The sequence below is a fragment of the Stegostoma tigrinum genome, chromosome 31 (genome assembly GCF_030684315.1).
Source record: "Stegostoma tigrinum isolate sSteTig4 chromosome 31, sSteTig4.hap1, whole genome shotgun sequence".
Classification (NCBI taxonomy): Eukaryota; Metazoa; Chordata; class Chondrichthyes; order Orectolobiformes; family Stegostomatidae; genus Stegostoma; species Stegostoma tigrinum.
The window spans coordinates 18,867,794-18,891,482 of NC_081384.1; the positions used below are offsets into that span (position 1 = coordinate 18,867,794).

General features: G+C 40.3%; 1 protein-coding gene across 5 annotated transcripts in view; it reads right to left on the bottom strand.

The window, feature by feature from the left end:
- Positions 1-23,689, bottom strand: part of mpp2b (MAGUK p55 scaffold protein 2b) — a 529,160-nt gene that overhangs the window by 50,420 nt on the left and 455,051 nt on the right. For all 5 annotated transcript variants that reach the window (XM_048560704.1, XM_048560703.1, XM_048560705.2 and 2 more), the window contains one exon: positions 16,467-16,694. In XM_048560704.1, coding sequence (XP_048416661.1) covers positions 16,467-16,694 — 228 coding nt within the window. The remainder of the gene's footprint in view (positions 1-16,466; positions 16,695-23,689) is intronic.

A 23,689-nucleotide genomic window follows, 5' to 3' on the forward strand; every position in this document is an offset into this window, starting at 1 on the left:
TTTCCGGGTGGTGTTGTTGTGACACTGGAGGAGGCCCAGGATGGACGTGTGGTCAGGCAGTGGGAGGGGGAGTTGAAGTGGTTAGTGACTTGAAGTTGTTGCTGTTTGTCAAAAACCGAGTACAGGTGTTTTACAAAGCAGTCTCTGAGCCTCTGTTTGGTTTCAAATTTTCCCTATCCCGGCCTCATACCATGACCAATCTTCCCTCTTATCCCCGCCTCCTTGACATGTCCTTCTTCTCCCCGACCTATCCACTTCTCCCACCTCACTGACCAGTCTCCACCTCTCCCTACCTGCACTCACCTATCACCATCCCATCTACCTTCTCCTCTTCCCTCAAGCTCCCTTTCACCTCACCCATTTCTGAAGAAGGTCCCGACCTAAAACATCAGCCATCCTGCTCCTCTGATGCTGGCTGACCTGCTGTGTTCATGCAGGTCCACACCTAGTTGCTGTCCAACACGTCTTTCTCAGCAATAAATCAAGGCACTAACCATCAAAATGTAGCAAAGAGTTTGAAGTTACTATATTTACCTACCATTTACATACCATTGTTCACAGAAAAATTTCACAGGTCTTAATTATTGTTAGACAATCTTACTGGACCTGCAAATTAACAAATGAGGAGACTTGATGGAACCCGTAAGTAAATACAAGAACCTTGTGAAAATCTGCAGTGATAGACTTAATTTATTTAATAAATGTGGAGTTTCTGCCAAAAGGAATCCAGCCCATGTGCACACTGGAATCATAAAAAGTACATGTTCATTATTTCTCCTTTCAAAAGGAAACAACTAGGCCCATTTTGCTGGCCTTTGCCTATAAATCTATTTTTTTTAATATTCATGTACTCTCCAAATCCTGTTCGAAAATCACAATTGATTTTGTTGCCAGGCATTGTGGTTTAGATCTTAACCACTGACTCTTATTTTAAAAAAAAGTCAGCCTCATTTTTGTTTTTGCAAATCACCTTCAATCTGTGTTCTTTGATTCGTGATCCTTCCACTAATAGGAACAGTTTCTCTCAAGTACCCTGGCAGATTTCGAATATCTCTGTGAAATCTTCTGTCTGAGAGAAACTGTCACAGCTTTTCCAATCGATCCCCGTAACTGAAATTCCACATCCCTGGCATGGTCTGGGGAACTTTTCTGCACTCTTTCTAACGTCATCATATACTTCACTGAACTACCTAGAATTTGACATGATACTCCAGTTGAGGCTGAACTGGTGTTTTCGTAAATTTCTTGCTTTTATACTCCATGATACTCCTTACAAAGCCCAAGATTCCACATGCCTTTGTAATCAATTGTTTAGCCCGCCCTGTCACATTCAAAAACAAGGTTATATATAACACAGGTGTCTCGCTGTTCTTACAACCCCTTTAGAATTGAACTGTTTAGGATGCAGCATCTCTTCTACGTGACATCGATAATGAATGAAGAAAACATAACTTGTAATCTCAAAGTGCAGTTCTATTACACTTTATTCAAAAGGCTCAGAAGCTTAGGTTTGCATAAAAGTAACAAATAAGCAGATTGATGATCTTGATTGTAGGTTTTACTGTGAATACTAATAGGTTGAGCACCAGGGCAAATCTTGAATAAAATTTTATGCCAACTGACAAATTAAATGAAATGTGACTGAGTCGATTGGTTAATCATTCTACTTGACTACACTTGACATCTGATCTTTCCACATCATTCACCACCAGCATGAAACAGGTCACAAGGTGGACCCAGAACAAGATAGGATAACATCAAGTTTATCCTTGATATCCTAGACCTTATTGCTAGGAAACATAGGTGACAGCTCTGAACTGTTTAGGCTGTAAGAATCTGTCGGTGAAAACATCATCTCAAGTATTAATCTCCAGATAATGACAGCCAATTTAAGGCACAGTTTTCAATTTTAACAGTGTTAAGTAACACACATGGAATCTCTGTTCACTTCATTGGAAATGCAAATCCCAAACCAATTAATAGGAGTACGATCTGTTAATTAAAGCAAAATTATACTCAACTTCACACAAAGGTGCAACAGTATAATTTTAGCAGTGCAAACTAGTACAGAGGTTTAGGAAATAATTGGGGCAGATTACATAGTAGTTTTTTTTAAATGATAAGAAAAGCAATAAAAGCTTTTCCCCAGGCTCTTTAGCTTGACAGCTCCAGGTTCAGAGCCCAAATTTTCCATACTTTGATCAGAAAAAACAATGGACATTTGTAATCAATGAAGAATATCATTCTCTTATAAGTAATGTTATTAGAGAGGGTATATTTTCAGGTGTAAGTGAAATATTGCTGCACATTCATACCATAGTGCAATGGTCCCCACAAAGACTCTTTCTCACTCAAACACACATACAAATTCAAACCAGGAATCTGCCATTTGGCTCCTCAAGATTTGATAAGATCATGAGATTGAGGTTCCACTTACCTGTTAGACCCCTGAAGTGAAGTTTGTTAAAAGTGAAGTTTATCATTTAGATTTTAAAGAGTTTGGAAAGGGTCCATTATGATGCACTCTTTTGCTTAATTATCTCCATTACATCCTATTGTAGCTTTCAAGCTAAGAACACCTCTCCATCTTGCTGTCTACCCATTAATTGGTCACCATGAATGACTGCTCTTCTGTACCACAATTCAGTCTGAGGGTGAGGTCCAGAGGTCTGCCGGAAAGTTCTACATACATACATTACCAGATGATTTACTACGACAACAGAGAGTTTTATCTTCCTTCAACTCAACTGTAGCAGGAGTTCCATCAGCTTCTATCTCTTTCAATCCAAATACTTTCAAAATCATAATCTACTGTCTTAAGCTCTCACAACTACCCATGCTGTTCAATATGTGAGCCAACTAATGTGTTTGCCAATAAAAATTATCACTTCACTCTATGCTGTTATTTATAAAACCAAAAACCATGATGTGTTGGGGGAATAGCTATAGTTTATAATTGGATTACTCAGTACAGCCTAAGCACAACAGTGTCTCTGATTGTAATATGTGTAAATATCAGAAACTGTAATCAATATCTATTGAAAATTTCGCTTACCCTTGTCTAGTTGTAATGCTGTGGAAGCTAACATATGTATAGACTCAGCAGATACAAATATCCTGTTAGTGATGAAAGGCCCATTACTGCAACTATGGCTGGTTGTGAGGGCAGAACATATCAGTCCTTCACAAACTAATGTTAGATGAAATTTGAAACTATCCAGCTCCCCTACAAACCCCTACAAAAGGCAGAAACTGTACCCTGCAACATTGACAGAGAGAAATGATAGAAATAAAATAATATCGAACACATTCGCATTAAACGGACTGATGGGGGCAGTCAAGTCTTGCAGGAAACTTGACACTAATATTTGAAGATGCTGTGATGGTGGTTATTATTTCAAAATGCTGTGTAGAATATAAGAAAATTATTACGTTGAATTTAGCATTTGTGGTCCTAGTTCAGTGTCTTTTATTTGCTTAAGAGCACCTGGGCAATGCTAATCATTGTACTGTTACACTCAATTGATTTAGGAACCTTACTGCTGCAGACAATTCAAATTTGGCACAAAGTCTGATGAAATCTCATTTACCAAGCTTTATCACAGGCACCTGAAATATCACATCTGAATTTGAGGCCCCGCTGGGGCTGGGATCAGAAGTGGGTGAAAGGTAAAACCAGCCCCAACAGCCAGGCTGCCCATTCCATGGCTCAGTGTCAATGCCAGGGTGATTTTCTCTAGGGCGAGATGAGGTGAGGGAACAGGCTCCGCCAGTCTTCACATGACACACAACTGGTAAGAGTCTGAAACGTTTATTTGAGGCTGAGCAAATGAATGGCTTCTTTCTCCTTAGGCTCCCTGGAGGTGGTGGAAGCTATGGTAACCACATGGTGGAAGTCAGTTACTTAGTCGGTTGGACAGGTGCAGAGCAATGCCAACATGGATTTAATTCCCACACCAGCTTCACAACCATGTCCCTGACTTGAGATGCAGTGGCTGCCAGGATAAACCCCACTAGTGATCGCTGTGTAATGAGGAAACAGTCCTCAGGTACTGTACACCTTCCATGTGCTGTAGCAGCAGTCTATGTCTGCTGTGTAGTAGGGATGACTACTAAACCATTTTTTTTGTCATTTAGATTTTAAAGAGATTGGAAAGGGACCATTATGATGCACTCATTTGCTTAATTATCTCCATTACATCTTATTGTAGCTTTCAAGCTAAAAACACCTCTGTTTAGCCCCCATCTTTGTTCTCTGTCCATTAATTGGCCACCATGAATGATTGTTTTCCAATACCACAATTCAGCTGGAGGATGCGATCCAGGGGCCTGCAGGAAAGCTCTAGCTCAGGCTGTTCATCAGCAATAAACCACAAGACACAGGAGTCAACATAAACTGACATTTCAGCAGTCACACATTCTGTGCTTTTTGTTTTGTATTGTTGGTATTTAGATTTAAATTTACTAAGTTTGGTAGCTGAAAAAATCTACTTTGTGATTCTTTTACTTTTTTGATAAATATTCTGCTTTCAACTTCTTTTTTTTGTATATTGTAACCTGGTTGCAAAATAGGATGTGTTTTCTGTTGTGGTGCTAAAACTTCTGTGCCAATTTCACTTGTAATTCATCCAAGGTGTTTATTTTCCCCATTAGCCGAAGGAGCTATTAATGATGGATGCCTGCAGCTCAAAGTCTGTATACTGAAAAATACCAGTGTTTCTTACGGTCTCAGCCCAGTTTAAGTCTAAGGTCAATGCCCTCTACTGACTCTGTACATTGCTCATTTTAATTTCAGAATTCTGATGTGACCTAAATCCAATGCCAAACCAATTTGAGTGACCATTATTACACTTCAAAAATATTCCAGTGAAATTCCATGTGAACACTGCAAGCACTCAGCAGGCCAGATGTCACCTGTTTGGGGGGTGAGGGGGTGGAGGGCGGAGAGAGAGAGAGAGAAAGACGGATAGACAGATGGACGGAGCCAAAATTTCAGACTGTTGACCCATTATCAGAATAGTTCTGACAAAATATTATCAAACATGAAAAATTAACACTGTTTCTCTCTCCACAGATGGTGCCTGACCTCCCAAGTACATGGAACATACACGGTTGTTTACTTCATTGACTATAAAGTGGTCTGACCCTGTGGTCATGAAAAAAGAGTATATGAATAGATGTTTATTTTCTTTGACCACTAGATATTTCCAGTAAAGTGGCTTTCCACCTTACAAGAGTATTTCATATCATAAACATAGTTACCAGCAACTGAAACCTCGTGGTATTGAAGTCAAGACAGATTTAAACGTAAAAATTAGTTGTTCCTTTAATAAAATTTTTCATTGAATCATAGAACCCCTACAATGTGGAAGCAGGCCATTTGGCCCATTGTGTCCATATCGACCCTTCAAAGAACATACTACCCAGACACAAAAGCGCTACCATGATTATGTAATCCTGCATTTGCCATGGTTTATCCACCTAATCTACACATCCCTGGATATCATGGACAGTTTAGCATGACCAATTCACCTAACCTGCACACTTCTGGATTGTGGAAGAAAACCAGAGCACCGAGAGGAAACCCACACAGACTGTTGTTGGAGAGTGGAATTGAACCCATGCCCCTCGTGCTGTGAGGCAGCAATGCTAGCCATTGAGCCAATGGTTTTATTTAGAAAACTATCAATGCACAATAAACAATTATTCCACAGTCTACTTAATTGGGAGAAAGAAGTAAACATGCAGATTATGACTATGTCTAAACTGCTTTGTGTTCATAGATTAAAATTCTATGATTAATCACTGTGACAAGGCAGCTTTTACTTGTGCGAGATTCAATTAGCACCTTTACAGGCATCCTATAGAAAAATGAAAGGTCTCAAATTATGTGAAAAAAACTGATAACAATAAGGTTCTAATTACCCATTTAAAACCATATAGACTCCATTATATTGCACCCCACTTCATAATCCCTCCACCCCATCTCTCTTGCACCTTAAAATGCTCCTTAAAATCTGGTAACTGAGCTTTAATATAACTGTAATAACATCACTTTACATAGTTCCATATTAAGTTTTATTTGACAATGCCCAACCTTGCCCTCACCTAAAAACTGTGTGTAATCATCAACTATGCAGATTTTTTGTTCTAGGGCTCAAGTTTGGTCTTGGCACACACACCTGCTGAAATTACCCAGGAAGTTTAAAATTCCAAAGGGCTGGTTTTTTTCTTCCCAGGCTTCTTCCCGGATCTTGTTGTCAGAGATTTTGGGCTAGATGTGTGCAATTTAGCTGCACAATTACTTTGGCTGTGATATGATGGTGAGCACCAGATTAAATTCAGAGTTTGGTAACTAAGCACCACAACTGACCATCTTCTACCATCACATCCCCAACCATCTGACTATTCTGGTCTTCCTGACTATTCTTTGACTAAAGGTCTAAACTATCTGACTAACCCTAATTGTCTAACTGCCTCCAAACTCCTGATTGCACTACTCCATGGCCATTACGTTTCACCCACTCACTAAGCCACTCATTTACGGATATGGATCACAGTCTTATCTGACGATGGCAGCTAGTCTCATGAAAAAGGAAAAAGTCCTTTGTCTCTCCCAAGTTGCTGGACTTGCCATTGGGATGCTGCACTGCCCATTTCTGCTTTAGCCCAGATGGAAGTTCCCAGCCGGAATTGCTCATTTGCATCGGAGTGCAGAAAGTTTGTCGCAGAAGATTTTGCTTTGTATTGTTAGGCAGGATTCACTGGGTAGTGGTTTGATTTGGGGATCCTTGACTGCTTTTCCTTTCCCTTGTGGTGAACAGCTTATTGAGCTGGGAAATCTGGGTCCTTCATGTTTCCAATGAAATCACTTGAGTGCTAATAATAACTACATTCACTCGATGCAGAAAATTCAATAATCTACAAATTAGCTAAACTGCATAGCTGTGGGGGAAATGTCAGAGTCAAGGTTGAATCCAACCTGAAAGAAAGCTTTGTCTCTCAGTAATTTTAGTTCATCTAGCTGTAGAAACTCCTCTGTAAAACTAATTCATGGAACGCTAAGTTTGGAGCTGGAGGAACACAACAGGCCAGGCAGCATCAGAGGAACAGGAAAGCTGATGTTTCAGGTTGGGACCCTTCTTCAGAAATTTCTGCTCCTCTGATGCTGCCTGACCTGCTGTGTTTCGCCAGCTCCACGTTGTGTTACCTCTGGCTGCAGCATCAGCAGTTCTTATTATCTCTCTCATGGAATGCCACGTTGTCTCCAGATAGATATCAATCAACAATACAAAGACTTCCTTGTATACAGTAGGTGTGGTTGGTTCAAAAGCGTACATTGTTTTGGCAACTGGTATTATGGTGGTATATCATTTGGAGAATGCTAGGGAATTTTGTATTGGACAAACCAATTCTCTGAGTAAATGAACGAATACTGCAGGTGCTGCCAAACCAAAATTATATAAAGAAAAATGGTGGAGATAATTCAGCAGGTTAGGCAGGTCAAATTAGGTCTTCAATCTGAAGTTTTCTCTTTCCACAAAGATTCTCAACTTCTCAGTTCTTTTTCTCTTTTTCCAACAATTTCTATTTTAATTCAAGTGAGCAATTCAGCTGGGACTTTCCTTCTAGGCTAAAGCAGAAATGGGCAGTGCAGCATCCTAATGGCAAGTCCAGCAAAATAGGAGAGTCAAAGCACTTTGTCCTTTTTCATGAGACTAGCTACCATAGTCAGATAAGACTTAAAAGATCCCAATCAGTAAATGAGTGGCTTAGTGATTGGCTGAAATGTGATGGCCATGGAGTAGTGTGATTAGGAGCTTGGGACAGTTAGACAATTAGGTTTAGCCAGATAGTTTAGGACCGTAGTCATAGAATAGTCAGGGAGACCGGAATAGTCAGATGGTTGGGGATGTGATGGTAGAAAATGGTCTGTTGTGGTGCGTAGTTACTAAACTCTGAATTTGATCTGGTACTCACCATCATAATACATCCAAAGTAATTCAATTCTATAAGTGACCTGAAATGTGTGATGGAATTGTTGAGTGTTACAATTCTTTAATCATCCCTGATCAATCTTCAGTTACGTTCATCTTGAGTAAATTCAACACTTGTTATCGCGTGTAGATGTCTGGGGGTCAGTTAGCTCTGTTGGATGGACAGCTGGTTTGTTATGTAGAATGATGCCAACAATGTGGGTTCGGTTTCCTTACTTGCTGAGGTTACCAGGAAGATCACACCTTCTCAATCTTCACCTCACCTGGGGTATGGTGAATGTCAGATTAAACCACCAGCAGTTATCTCTCTCTTCCTCTTTAGTGACAGAGCAGTCTTTAGCGACAATGGTGACATTACTTTTTATTTTTTGTAGCTTGTGATTCACTATTAATTCAATAGATGATTATCTATTTATCTAAGTATTTATCTTAAATATTTTCTATCACATTCCTTATACAACACATGTATTAAAGCCGCTAACAAGATATAAAGCAAAATTTGAATTTAACCATATAAAACCATAAATGTACTGATGATCAACAGTTTGGTCAAAGAGTTGGGTTTGAAGAAGCACCTTAAAAGATCAAAGACAAACGGCGGTGAGGCAAAGAAATTTAGTCAGGGCATTCCAGAGTTTATGGTCAAGGCAGCTGAAGGCATGACCATGAATGGTGGAGAAATTAAAATCAGGCAAACTCAATAGACCATATGGATAATATCAGGAAGGATTAAGCTGCTGGAGGCAATTGCAGACATAGGAAGGAGTGAGGCCACGGAAGGGCTTGAAAACAACATTGACAAGCGTCAAAACAAAGACATTGCTTATTCAGGAGACAGTGAAGAGCAGCTTGGACGGGAGTGCTGGAAAAAAAAGACTTGTTGCAGTGAGGACACTGATACTAGAATCTTAAATAACCTTAAGTTTACAAAAGATGGAACGTGTAAAGCTAGCCATGTGGTGTCCACTTGAATAGTCTAATCTAGAGCTATCAAAGGCATAGATGATAGTTTTATCAATTGATGAAGTGAGGCAGATGCAAAGTTGTGAAACATCACAAAGATGGAAATTGATGGTCTTTGTGATGGTGTGTGTATATTTTGGAAGTTCATTCCAGCTGGAAGATGACTCCTAAATTATAAACAGCCTCAGATGGTTGCTTCAGAGTGAAATGGAATTGGTAACTTGAGATCAGAACTTGTGGGGTGTTGCAGAGGGGTGTGTGAGGTAGAAGTGAGTAGCAAAAGCAATGATTTTGGCTTTTCATATATTCAATTGGAACACATTTCAATTGTTTGATAATCTGGCAACAATGGAGAAGTCAAGGGACTTGGTGAAGGTAAAGGTGAATATCATCAGTGCAAATGTGCAGGAAAGCTGTTTTTTATTCATTCACAGAATGAGGGCATCGCTGGCCAGGCAGCATTTATTGCCCACATTGCTGTGGGACTGGAGTAGCAACAGTTCCTTCTTTCATAATTTCTGGGAAACACACACATGCATAAACACATAAAAACAGCATTATATTAAAGGTTTGGAAAGTCATTCATAATTGATTTATTTCATGAATGAGAAATACATGCACACAGATGCAAATGTTATGTGTCAAATACACACATCAAAAATCATGCTGATAGCAGTGTAACAATGAGAGATGACAATTTTCATTTATTGTTTCAACAATAATGTCTAAAACATACAACTAACTGCAACAAAATGACTGTAGTCACATGGCAGTGATAATGGGAACTGCAGATGCTGGAGAATCCAAGATAACAAAGTGTGGAGCTGGATGAACACAGCAGGCCAAGCAGCATCTCAGGAGCACAAAAGCTGATGTTTCGGACCTAGACCCTTCATCAGAGAGGGGTTCCCATTATCACTGCATTTCCCATTATCACTGATACAATTTTAACCTCACTGCGAAGCCTCTTCCAGGGATGCCTAACCTGAAGAAGTTACCCTCCTCCCTCCGGACCAACCTCAGGGAATCTCTCTCCCACTGCAACTCTCTTGTAATCTCTTCAGCCTTGAAACTGCTCACCTCCATTTCCTACCTACCACCTCATCCCGCCTCCTTAACCTGTCCATCTTCCCTGGACTGACCTATCCCCTCCCAACTTCCTTACCTATACTCTCCTCTTTACCTATCTTCTTTTCTCTCCATCTTCGGTCCACCTCCCCCTCTCTCCCTATTTATTCCAGTTCCCCGTCCCCATCCCCCTCACTGATGAAGGGTCTAGGCCCGAAACGTCAGCTTTTGTGCTCCTGAGATGCTGCTTGGCCTGCTGTGTTCATCCAGCTCCACATTTTGTTATCTTGTAGTCGCGTGGCATGTTGGGCTTATTGAGAGTTACTGAGCTATTGTTGAAATTACTGTTGAAACTGCACTCTGAATGCTAATTTACACAGCTAAAGATAAGAGCACTATAACCAAAAAAATCAGATAAGATAATGTCAGAGCAGATTATAGGTTTTAACTGAAGTACAGCACATTTTCATGGGACATGAATTGCTCATTTTGTGCCTGTTGTATAAAATGATGTACTTCACTGCAACTCAGATCTCCATCCCGGCTGAGAACCTTTCCACTGACAAGGCTAAAAACATATTATGACAACTATGATTCCACAGAAATGGTCTTCAAAATACAGCTACTTTCTCGTAAAAATCACCATATCTAAAATCTCAGAGAGGATTTTGAAGGTGAATAAAACCAAGTGAACATTAAGGCTTCTTATGAAGCAAACAAAATAGAACTTAACATTGTGTAGAGAGGAAATTATCAGATTACTGAAACACAATAAGATGTTGTCATAAGGTTTAAGTATTTGAAATGAACACAATGATGGTCCAAAACCTACGGCTAAGGGCCATTTGAATTACGCAATGCCCAACTGAATTTAACAAAGCTCTTAACTGTGTGGATGGGATTTGACAAAGCTATTATTGCTAATTACTGACTTTTTGTTCGTAATTTTATCCACCAGTAACTCACAATGCTCTAAAATATTCACTATGAAGCGATTCAGGAAGTAAATTGTTTTCATATGGAGTAAGCGTGGCGTGGAAGCCTTGTGTTGATTGGGGTGAAAAACCGGTTTGCATTACTTTGATTCAAGGCTTTTCTGAAGGTGTTCACTCGAGTTACAGAAAGTAGAAACTTGATCCTTACTGTAAGCACTCAGAACCAACACTTTGCATTCCTTTTTATGCTTAGGCAGAAACGGTAAAGTGTAGAATCCATTTATATAAAGAGTTTAAACATTCAATAGGTATAAAATAGCTACATACACTAACGTGGTGTCTTCAAGAGACATTTTGTTCTATCTTACAAACTGCTGAAATCTCTCAGATTTGCAATTGCATTTCATCCTGTATGGTTTAAATTTACTGAAAAGCGGTTTGAAGTTCCCGGTTTGCTTCATGACCTGAGAGCAGCTTTGTAATGGAGGGTTACTGAGGAAGAATGAACTCTAATTCATCCAAGGTATTTTATTTCCAGTTCAAATTTAAGACGCCTTTTTGTACTCACATTTGTCATTGGGCCAATTTGAATGTCTGTTGAAAATGAAGCATAATACCAGTTCACAACACTATCTCTCTGGAATTTGATCCCCTAGTCTGCCACAATATACTACAATAACTGATTATGCAAAGAAAACAAACGGTTAGCTCCACAGAGAAAATAAGGTTTTATATCGTTTAGGGAGAACAGAGAAATTTTTAACAGCGGTCACAGCTTTCATTGTTAAGGTGTAAAAGGCGAGGGAAGTTTGTGAAATGTTGCTTTGAAGGTGTTGTGAATTCTGGGATGTTCAACTGCATTGCCTGGAGACAAAGTTTTTTTAAAAAATGTAGTTTAATAAAAATGGTGCAGCCGAGTACATTCCAATCGGTCTCACTTCGTGGTTAAATGCATGGTCAAAATCTGTTAAATTACAGCAAATGTTAGTTCAAAAAGGGGCATGTCCCAGCAAACTAATCTCAAAATTTGGGAGAAAAATGACATTGTAAATTGGTTGTGGACAGCCTCATGTCACAGTGTAATGGGACATCCTGAAAAGCTATTTCAATCCTGTCCAACCGGAAGCTGTAAGCTTAAAGCAATAATTTCAAAGGGAAAATGGAAATTAATGAGAAACAGAAGCCAGGAAAGGAAACAGCAGGTAATTGTTAGGGAATAGATGTCAAAACAAAGGAATGAATAGCATTGGACCCTACTGGTGATTTGCACTCAAAAAAAAATTGCAAGCTTGTGCACCAGTTCTAGTTAGTACAAAATTGCTCAAGTTTTGAAACTACTGCAAATTGGAACCATGAGGCTGATACCCAGTACTAGAAAATGATAATATATGAAATAGATTTCTAAGTATGGCAGTGTAAGGAAACACCTTCAGCTCATTTTGGAGTAAATAGATGCTCTAGCGGGTAAGAAAGAATGTAACAGACACTTTTGAGATGAATAAGCTGAGATGAGCTAAATAGTCCTTTCTTATCTATTTTATTGCTGTGATTCAGAAAATTCTTTAAAATCCTCTGTTCTGTTTTTTTCCAGCAAGGTGCTTTTTCATGTTTTGCCCAGTTTTGCAACAATGACAAGTCCATTCAGGCTGGTTATAAAACCACAGCTCAGAAGAGTTAGCATAGCACATACTGGACCATCCCTCGATAAATTCCTTGAACCATCCATTGCTTAGAATTATTAAGCACATACTTAATGAGGAAAAACACATTTCTTTCCTTTCCTAAAGTTATACCTTATGGGACAACTAATAAAGCTCAATAAGTTTAAAAATAGCTATATTAGTTTAAAATGCAGGTCATGTAATACTACCTCTGCACAAACTGGAATGGCAAACTGAAGCATACCTGATGGAAAATAGGACAGGAGTTTTTGAGTAGTAAGTAATAGATCACGTTGGATTAGGCCAGGCTTATTGTTGGAGATTGAATCCTGCATCTTAAGCTGAGAGCAAATAAGGGCCGAAATTTTGCTCCTGGACTAGCTACACATAAGCAGTAAAATTTCTGGCTTTGCAAAAGACCTTTACAAGTGGTCTCCTGCAATTCCCATTTTCAGTCTAGAGGTGAAGGAAAGTAGGCTGGATTGGGCTTTGGGTCAGGTGTCCCAGGACAAGCTGAAGAAGCTTCAAGGTCTGAGGTGGCCCTGGGTGGAAAGAAATTTTCGGTGCTTTAGCACTGTTCAAAACTTAAAATGAAAACATATTCCTTCATCCTAATACTTCACAGCACATTCATGTCAATCCAAGCCACCTAAAGTTCTCTGCCTATTCCCCATGGCAATTCATTACTCTATGCCACAGTATGCTATCTCTATCCCCCTCTCTTCATGGTCCCCATAACCCTATGCCAGTTTAGTGCCAAACCATAGCTCTTCTCCCTTTCACCTACTATGCCTTCTCATCCTGTAATTATTGGTATCCCTGCACATAAGAGAAAAAAATAGAATTCTATAATTAAAATTCTATGTTAAGGTGCCACTCTATCAAGATAGGTGCTCTCACTCAATAAAAACTAGCATTTTCCCCTCCCCAGGGGGCAAATAATTGAGCAAGTTGGCACTGCTGAGATACAATTACCCTACTCTCCACATCAGCAACAAGTTTTGTGCTGCATGTTCCAGATCATTCCCATCAACCTGTTTAGAGATGTTATTACAAGCTTCTGGAGCAGCTGGGATTTGAACTCAGGCTTTTTGGTCCAGAGGCAGGACACTATCACTTCATTGCAAGGGCCTGTGTGGAAGTTCCATTGATGACCTGCCTGATCAAGCCCTTGTGATCAATTAATGACCACATAATAGGCCTCGGCCCCACCATCAGCATGATTTCTGGCCTTCCAGGCAGTTGATCAAAGTGGTTGCCTTCTAAGCAGTGAAACCAGCGCCCACTGTGGAGAAAGGATGAAAGCCTGACTGGAGTGCGAGCTCAGTATTGTGACTTGTAATAGACCTAGAAGCCTACCAGCCAGCTCTGAAGTGACTAAATGGAGCTTCATCCAGAGAGTTTCTCCACAGATGTAGGTGGGAGGTAGATTAGGCACTCTTTGAAGATGCCTATGACACACCCAGTGCCCATTTTGACAATTCATGACAGGTTTGAAAGTTATTTGACAACTTCACACTTCAAAGGGATACAAATCTGGGTTCGATTCCACCATCGGGTAACTGTCTGTGTGGAGTTTGCACATTCTCCCCGTGTCTGTGTGGGTTTCCTCCGGGTGCTCCGGTTTCCTCCCACAATCCAAAGATGTGCAGGTTAGGAGGATTGGCCATGCTAAATTGCCTGTAGCATTCAGGGATGTGTAGATTAGGTGGGTTATAGGGGTATGGGTCTGGTTGGGATGCTCCGAGGGTCGGTGTGGACTTGTTGGGGCCGAAGGGCCTGTTTCCACACTGTAGGGATTCTGTGATAGGATTCTATGCACATTTCAGGCACAAAATAATCCTAAGGATACCTTCTAAAGCTACTTTACACCCGCTAAAGTTACAAGACTACACACAAAGAAACTTAACCGTTGAGGTCCCAATTGGGGAGGCAATGGCCTAGTGGTATTATTGCTGCATTGTTAATCCAGAGACTCCAGGTAAGGTTCTGGGGACCTAGGGTTGATTCCCACCACGGCAGAAGGTGGAATTTGAATTCAATAAAAATCTGGAAATAAGAGTTCTAATGATCCCGAACCCATTGCCGATTTACAAGAAAAACCTATCTGGTTCATTAATGTCCTTTACGGAAGGAAAATACCATTCTCGACTGGCCTGGCAGACATGTGACTCCAGACCCACAGCAATGCAACTGACTCTTAAAAGCCCTCTGGGCAATTAGGAGACTGGCAATAAATGCTGCCTAGCCATCCTGCAGATGAATTTAAAATAAAAAGGTATGCTGGCTACCAAATGAATTCACACAAAGTTCATACCTGTCCTTAACAGCTCTAATGTGTATATTCTGGGTTTCACACTTCACAGATACTAAAATGTCACTACAGCTGCCTTGACAGAATGTTCATGCATAAAACCCAGCTGGCCTTCCATTTTGTGTGAAAATGAAGTGCCATTTTGACCTGTCATTTTGGGCCACATCTGTGATTTTCACCTCTCCATCTCTAGTGAAAATTTGGGTTAAGATTTTTGTTTTAAATTTTGCTAAATTTAAGTTAAGAATAAAGAACAAAGATATGATAAAAGACCATCTGATCAGCCAAAGTTCACTATATCGATCATGTAGGGCACCTCATGTAATAACGTCCACCACCTTTAGCAATGCTAACTCCTGTGAGAAAGTAAAACATCTCTGGTCAGTTAATGGGAAATACCCATGGAATTTCACACCAACTTCCTAAGGCTGTAGATTTCTGATTTTTTGTCAGGAAGCCTCTTTGGCCAAACTGGTCGTAATGTGATAAGAACTCCTCCCTTAGACGCCATAATGGGAACAAGCTGCCAAAGAAGTTAAAACGGAAGATGCTAGAAAACCTCAGCAGATCTTGCAGCATCTGTCATAAGGGCAACAGAGTTAACGTTTCCAGTCCAGTATGACACATTTTCAGAACTGAAAAGAGTTGGAAAATTGTGCTTTTAAGCAATTATTTTTATAAAGGGGGTGGGAAAATGGAAACAATTGTGGGAGTGACCAGAGCAAGAAAGCAAAGGCAGTGATAGAGATAGTAAATGAGATATAGCTAGATTCATAGATTAAATACTAAGTGTGAAAAGGAGAACTGGGCTGGCTCTGCTGACAGCAAGGCCAACAAGACAAAGCCAGGGAAGTTGGGTGCAGCCTTCAAAGAACTGTTGAAATCTTCAAAGTCCACCTTCAGATTGTTTCTATTAGCACATTTTTATTATCAAGATTCCCATCTCTGTAGCTCTCATAGGAGCAAATTACTGCAGATGCTGGAATGTGTACTGAAAACAAAACATGCTGGAGATCACAGCGGGTCAGGCAGCTCTGATGAAGAGTTATCTCGAAACGAAACATTAGCTTGCTTTCTCTCCTTGGATGCTGCCTGGCCTGCTGTCATCTCAGTAGCTCTTTAGCTAGCACTATCCATCCAAACATTAGCGCAACATAGACAGAAGACAGTGATGCTGATATAACTGAGTGAGAAACCTGTATGCAAGCTGTATCTATTGTGAAATCTTTATGTCAGACTTTGGATTGATGAAGTTGATCTTAATCCCATTATCAGCCCATGTTTTATATGTTTTTCAGCCACTAGCTTATATCGTCTAACCATTGTTATGAGATGGCTTTGTTTTCTCCTACTTTTTGTTTTGCTGTTATCCCACTCTGTGTACCTCAACTTGTCATCCGAATGTCTCTGTTAAATAAGCTACTTTGATGATTCAATGAGAAAATGAGAGAAAGAATAAAGTTCAATATTAATCATTGACAGTGGAGTAAAATCTTTAGCAACCAAGCTTAAAAGCTACAGCTCCTACCTGTCGTGGAGGATGGGGTTCCTGATAGCTGGGCAGGATCTTCAGGATGACACTTCCACTGGCATTTTGCAGCATTTCCTGCAGGACTTTTGGATCATTTCCAACCTCTTTCCCATTCACCTCTTTGATAATGTCGCCCACATGAAGCAAACCCTGCTGGTCGATCATACCTCCATGGAGAATGCGAGCAATCACCAGCTCACTATTTTCAACCCTGAACGTTACACCCTGGAAAGGATTATTGATACTTATTATTGACTGTCAGTCACTCATTCCAGAATAATTACTTTTGTGTCATGGGGCGAGAAAGATTCGTCACTTAACTTAGGAGCAAAATGGTAATTCAGTTAGGCAAACAACATCTGAAACTCAGAAACACGTTGTTCCATCAAATGCTTTTATTGTTTCCCCAAGTAAAAATGTTAGCAGAAAATGCTGTTCGATTTGCTGATCCCAATGTATCTATTATGTACTATTAACATCCAACTTGCCCCAGGAGATTATACAGGCTCAGGCAACAGTTTCTCTTCTGCCAGGCCTGATTACTACACGATTGCCTCCATGATAACAGAGGTTTGTCTGTGACACCAAAGGCTGAGCTGATGTGTCAACACAGAGTGAAGGACCAAATAGATTACAGTAACTATGACACAACACTGTGCTTAGAGTAAGTACAGTACTACAGGCTAGAACTGAATAATGTTGCGGTGTAGCTCTATTAAACGATATCCCATTGTTTCTGGACAAAGTGCATATATCAGCACACAGTAAGCATGAAAAATAAACAATTTTCCAGTACGGGCATGCATTATACAACTGCAATAGCCAAAAGTGAATTGCACCACTTATGGTTTGAGTATTTCACTTTAGCTGTACCACAGATATTGGCAAAAGGGTGAGTGGTCTCCTATGACAATCCTTGTAGTGATCTTCTAGATTATATATTGCAAATATGAACCTGTTGCATAGCCATTCCTTTGAATGTTGAGTGTTGTTGGGGATATTGCAAGTTCCATTCTCTCCAGGGGGATTTCTCTCCAATGAATATATTAGAATATCATTTATTGTCACGTGTCCTCAAGTACAGAAGGACAGGAGTATGGTGAAAATTTTTACAACGTCACCTCTTATGGCACCATCTTAGGTACACAACACGAAGGTTCAAATCTTAGATATGGACGAGGAATAAAAGCAAAAGTAGTTGCATAACTTTACACTGTTTAAAGAATAAGTAAGAAATAGTTAAAGGATTGACTTTGCAGTCAGATAAAAAAAATCAAGTAAACATAACAGTGCAACAGCTCAACACAGGGGCTTCCACACATGGTCCGACTGCCCATGCCAGGTCCCATTCCAACAACCATCCCCGCTCCACTCCAATCCCCCAGTTCGCTCCGTACTGGCTCTCAGCTGCTCCAAGGCAAGTTTCCTCAGGGACTGCCTCCCCCACTTCCAGCCCCTGATCTAGGACTGCCTGCTCCACCATTCCAGCCCCTGCTCCGGGACTGCCTCTCCCCTCAATTCAGCCCCTGCTCCGGGACTGCCTTACCCCCCCATTCCAGCCCCTGCTCCGGGACTGCCTCTCCCCCGAATCCAGCCCCTGCTCCGGGACTGCCTCACCCCCCCATTCCAGCCCCTGCTCTGGAACTGCCTCACCCCCCATTCCAGGCCCTGCTCCAGAACTGCCTCTCCCCCCAATTCCAGCCCCTGCTCCAGGACATCCTGCCCCCCAATCCAGCCCCTGTTCTGGGACTGCCTCACCCCGACCCCAATCCAGCCCCTGCTCGGCGACTGCCTCCCCCCGCCCTATTCCAGGCCCTGCTCCAGGCCAGCCTGCCTCCCAATCCAGCCCCTGCTCTGGGACTGCTTCCCCCCCACCCCCAATCCAGCCCCTGCTCTGGGACACCTCCCCCCTCCCTATTCCAGGCCCTGCTCCAGGACTGCCTTCCCCCCCTGTTCCAACCGTTACTTACGGATGGCCTCCCCCTTCCCTGGCCGTTGCTCCAGGACTGCTGATATGTGCCAGCCACTGCTCCAAGATCTGCCAGTTCCTTCATTCCCCTAACGCAGAAAGGTGGGAGAAAAGAGAGAGAGAAAAAAAGAAAGGCAAGGAACAGGCAGAACAGAGACGCTCTGTCTGGAGCGTCTTACTCTGCCTCCATCTTGCAGATATGCTCCATAAATGTAAAGGAGTAAGGCGGAGGAGTGAGGCAAAAAGGAAATAATGCCAATAAAACTAAATTAAAACAGACAGTGTTAGAGAAACAAGAAATGAGACAGGCGTGTGTTTGGGAGAATAGTTGTAATATTCAAGTTGTCGGTCAATGAAGAAAAATTTGGTGGATGCATTGTAGCATTGCAAATGAACTCAAGGAACAGCAGTGAAACTGTAAAAATGCAAATGCTAAGTCATTGCTTCAAATATGTTGTACAAGATTTAATCCGTAAAGCTCACCCTCCAAGGAAAAATCTAAATTAAATTGTCCAAGGCTTGTATCAAGCCATTAAAATTACTTAGAATAATGATTTTTTTGGGGGACTTATCCATACACTAGAACTGTTTTAATTCCTTCCATTAATTACTCAGGTATCTAAATTCAAAGTAGTTGGAACCCAGCTTTCTAACAGATTTCTCCCCAGTTCCACTAAAGTCTCCAATTACCTTGTGATGTCAGTCAGAAGGAATTTCCCAGATTTCAACAAGAGATAAGAACTGTGACTGAGAATGAAAGTGGCAATAGCAATACAAAATCCACAGGATTGAAATTACAGCTTCAAGCTGCACTGAAATTTTAATAGCTGAGCCAAGTCTTAGACTTTTAGATAATGTTGTATGTGCAGCTAAGCCAAGTCTGCATCTCATCAATGGTAGGATTACTCTCACTATTCTCTAAGTGTGGGGATCCACAGCGTTTGTTTGGTCTCATATGGTACAGGAAAACTACCTACTAGTTCAACCAAAGGAGGCTCCTATGTTGAACAAGAAGTAGTTTTTTATATGTTCACAACTCGTTGCAGGTTACATTGAATATGATGGATGTTAACAGGGCCTTGGGAGATATTTTGCCTCTATCCTTTGAGATCCTAAGCTGTTCTGCCTACAAGCCCATATAAAATCATTATTAATGGGCAGCGTTAATGGCGCTTCTCAGTAATAACCATTTCAGATCCATAAACAGCATCTTCTGGAAGTTTTTATTCTAATTATTATACATTTATTTATATAATTACACGTGACTCTAACCAAACTCTCCCAATTTTTTGCCTTTACAAATTCAGGCATCCTGGCGATTTTGATGTTCTCCTGAAACATCAGAAATTGGAAGAATGGTACATTACTATGTGGAAGATGCTTGTTTATTTTCCAAATGGTCTGAGGTCTGAAGTTTCTTTTAAATTGGAGAACCTTTAATGTCTCCTTCTTCCTTGACAGCAGATATTCTCTCAGGTGAAACAAGCAATTTCTTCTTTGAGGATCTTAATCACTGGATATTGGCCATCCCTTCATGGAGGTAGATTCCCTGGAGTTGTATGCAATACATCTTCAATCTGTTTCAGCAGATTTTCATTTGCAGCATGCTTGTAGATCTGTGTTGAATTCTGGAAAGACTTTAATTTGGTGATTGGTTTTGACTTTATATTTCACCACCAGCAACTGCATTATTGGTGAAACTAATGTATTCCCTTCCTCATAAGATAATAAAATGTGAGGCTGGATGAACACAGCAGGCCAAGCCTGAGATGCTGCTTGGCCTGCTGTGTTCATAACCTGAGATGCTGCTTGGCCTGCTGTGTTCATCCAGCCTCACATTTTATTATCTTGGAATCTCCAGCATCTGCAGTTCCCATTATCTCTGATACTATTCCCTTCCTCATTTTGCTTTTTGAGGATTGCTCCTAGCTTGGCATGAGCTCTCCCACTGTTACTGAGGATTCTTCAAGGAAGATAAAACTGTCAAAAATTCTGCTTGAGCTGGTCTCTTCCAATTCACCTTAGCAGCTAACATCTGACTCAAAACTGTTGGAACTGTTTCCCAAGCTGCACTGCATCAGTTGAGTTGCTGAGTTAAATCACTTCAAGATTTTTCAATTAACTAAAATGGGGAATGTTGTGGATGATCTCTCTGATTGCATTTCCATGTAAATCTTGTTGATTCTTGCAGCCTGAATTCTCTTCAGTGCTGATAGCAGTGGAAAACATTTCTCCCAAACCAAGACAGTCATGGCTTCCCATTTCGAGGAAACATTCTTTGCCATAATAACTAATCTCAATGGATTCTAATTTATTTTTGGGTTCCATTATGAATCTCGAGAGGCCTTTGAAATCTTTCAGTGGTGGTTCTTTGTCTAGTTGTTCCATGACTTCAACTATTTTAATTGCAAATACCATTTTAAAGAAGATTAAAGTCAACTCACACACTTCTACTCACGATTGAGAATTCTTCATTGTGAAGTATATGTAGGTTTTGTTTTACTGTTTGGAATCTGCTATTTTGGAGACTTGCTTGTAGCACATCTTTAATCTTAAGTGCAATGCTTCTGAGATCATAATGCTGCATTGTCAGAAACTGTAAACAGTGTTCTCCAAACCGTGGCTGAGTACCAGATAATAGTGTGACACAATGCCTAGCTTGAAATACTTGAGATGGCCATTGACACAAATATCAAATTTCCAAAATATATGGTTTCGACCATCTACATCTCCTTCAATACTTCAAGTATTTGTTTTTTGTAGGCTTCTTTTTGTCTCATTAACATCTGTCTGGTGTATTTACTTATTTATTTGATTTATTGCTCATCTGAAACTCTAGGCACAATTCTTCCCTCCCTGAACAATGGTAAGTTATGGTGACAAAACTGCATTGCATTACAACTTGCACCAAAGATCATAGCAACTTTCAAGGATTTTCCTTCAAAATCTAATTAATAGAAGAACCTCCAGTTTGTGACTATAGTAACTGTGTCAGATTACTTTTATTCACAAAAAAGACTTCTAGTAGGGAAGATTGTGCAACAAGAAAAAATCACATTCTCAGCACAGAGAAACAATTTACCAACTTTTCCCACCAAGTTCAAATTATGACTTAGTGGCAACAACCATATTTTCATGATTTGTGCCTCAATAACACCCTAACTTGCCTTAATCATAACTCACAATTCTCCTCTCTTCCACCAAGAAGCCAGACAGTGCAAAATACGGACCTCTCCATCAGACCACCATGTGATAGGTTTGCTGCAGCCTTTCTCTTAGTATGGAAGTCTACAGGGGCTAAATGATCTAGTGTGGTGGAGGAAATTTGCACTGGTCTAACCAGAAAAGGTCCTTATGTTGAGTAACAAATAGCTAATGCATATTGGAAACTAACTGAACTAATTGCAAGTTACATGACAGACGCTGTTACAGAGACTATGAGGAAACCCTGGACTTTAGGCTTGACTTCTCCAAGGTCCTAAGCCACTGCACCCACAAGTCCACGTGAAATAATCTGAGTTAGCAGTGCTAATGGCACTCTTCAGTATGGATCCTGTGAGTCCCACACACCACTGGTAACATCAAATTTAAAAAAGAATTATTCCCAGTTGCATTGGAGCCTCAAGTTCTCAGAGATATGCAAAAAAAATGTCATCACAAAAGACTGTTCAATGTCAGCCCAGTCCACCTATTACATGCCAATAGCATTTAACTTGTTCCACTTTACAGATTGAAGCGACAGTATTTCCAAATTTTATAATTTCCATTGTGAGAATTATCCAGAAAATTAATGTTTTGTAAATATGAGCTAACAAGGCCAATGTGTTATTTGACATACTGAAATTCTTGTCAATCATTAGATTTTGAAGTAATATGCCTGCATGGTAGTATTGACTGCAATGCAACTGTACATGCATCTTCCCTTTAAATTGGAATGTAAAAGCAACCACTTATGAATGCCGAATAAATATGTACCATTCAAAATAAATATGGGGTCAAAAAGGTTATTTTTGAACAGGTTTATATAATTTGCACTAATATTCCTTATTATGCCACCATTCACCTTTGCTCATCTCTTCATTTTAATTTCCTGATTTTCCTTCAACAATTTCTTCCTCATTATTTTCTTACTTAGTCTCTGTATTTAAACGGCTTGTTCTTACAGGTTATGGAATAGAGTGATTTCTGAAGTGGTGGTGGTTGACGGATAATGGTCGTGACACTCACGGAACACTCACCTTGTCTGCTTTGATTAGCATCATGTTATGCAGCCAACTGCAGCACAAGACAAGCTGCAGCGGCTTCGAAAAAGAGCTGTTACCATTTTAGGGTGCACTGTGGCATTGCATTTTTGTAACCTTGCACCACAGATCATAGCAATTTGCAAGGATTTTCCTTCAAAATCAAATGAGTAGAAGAAGCTTTAGTTTGTAAAAATATCAATTTAGTCTGGTTACTTTCACACAAAAGAAAACATTCAAGTTGGGGGGAGGGTGGTGATGGTGGCGTAATAGTCATGCCACTTGACTAAAATAGGATGGGAAAATGGGGTCAAATCCCAAAATGACAACTTGACTGAAACAGGATGGGAAACGGGCTCAAGTCTCAATATGGCAACATGAGGAATTTAAATTTGACTGATACATCTAGAATTCAAACCTAGTCTTTGAAATGGTAACCAATTGTTGTAGATTCATTGATTCACTAAGGCTCTTTTGGGAGGTAAATCTGATATCTTTGCCTGGTTGGCCATTCATATGACTCCAGACCCAAAGTAATGCAATTGACTCATAGCTGCTCTAAATTAGGGATGGGCAATAAATGCATGTCTTCTCTGTGATGTCCACATCCCATGCAAGAATTTAAAAAACAGAGAGAATGTAACAGATAAAAAAGCTTTTTGAAATTCAACATCTTGCTCAAAGATGAAGATTCACTCAAAATACCACTTTTTTAAGTGCTTCATCACATGAATTTGGATTAATATTGAGACATTCATTGTCAGGCTGGTTTTAATCCACAAATTAAAAAAAAAATTCTTGCATCTTAATTCTTAAGAAATACAGAATTCAAAATGTGCAAGAGGTAGTTTATCTGTGAGACAGGGAGTCATACAGCATGGAAGGAGGCCCTTTGGCCCACCACATCCAAGCTGACCAACAAACACCAAACTACAGTAATTGCACTTACCTGCACTGGGTCCACAGCTTACTATGCCCTGGCATTTTAAGTGCTCATCCAGATGCTTCTT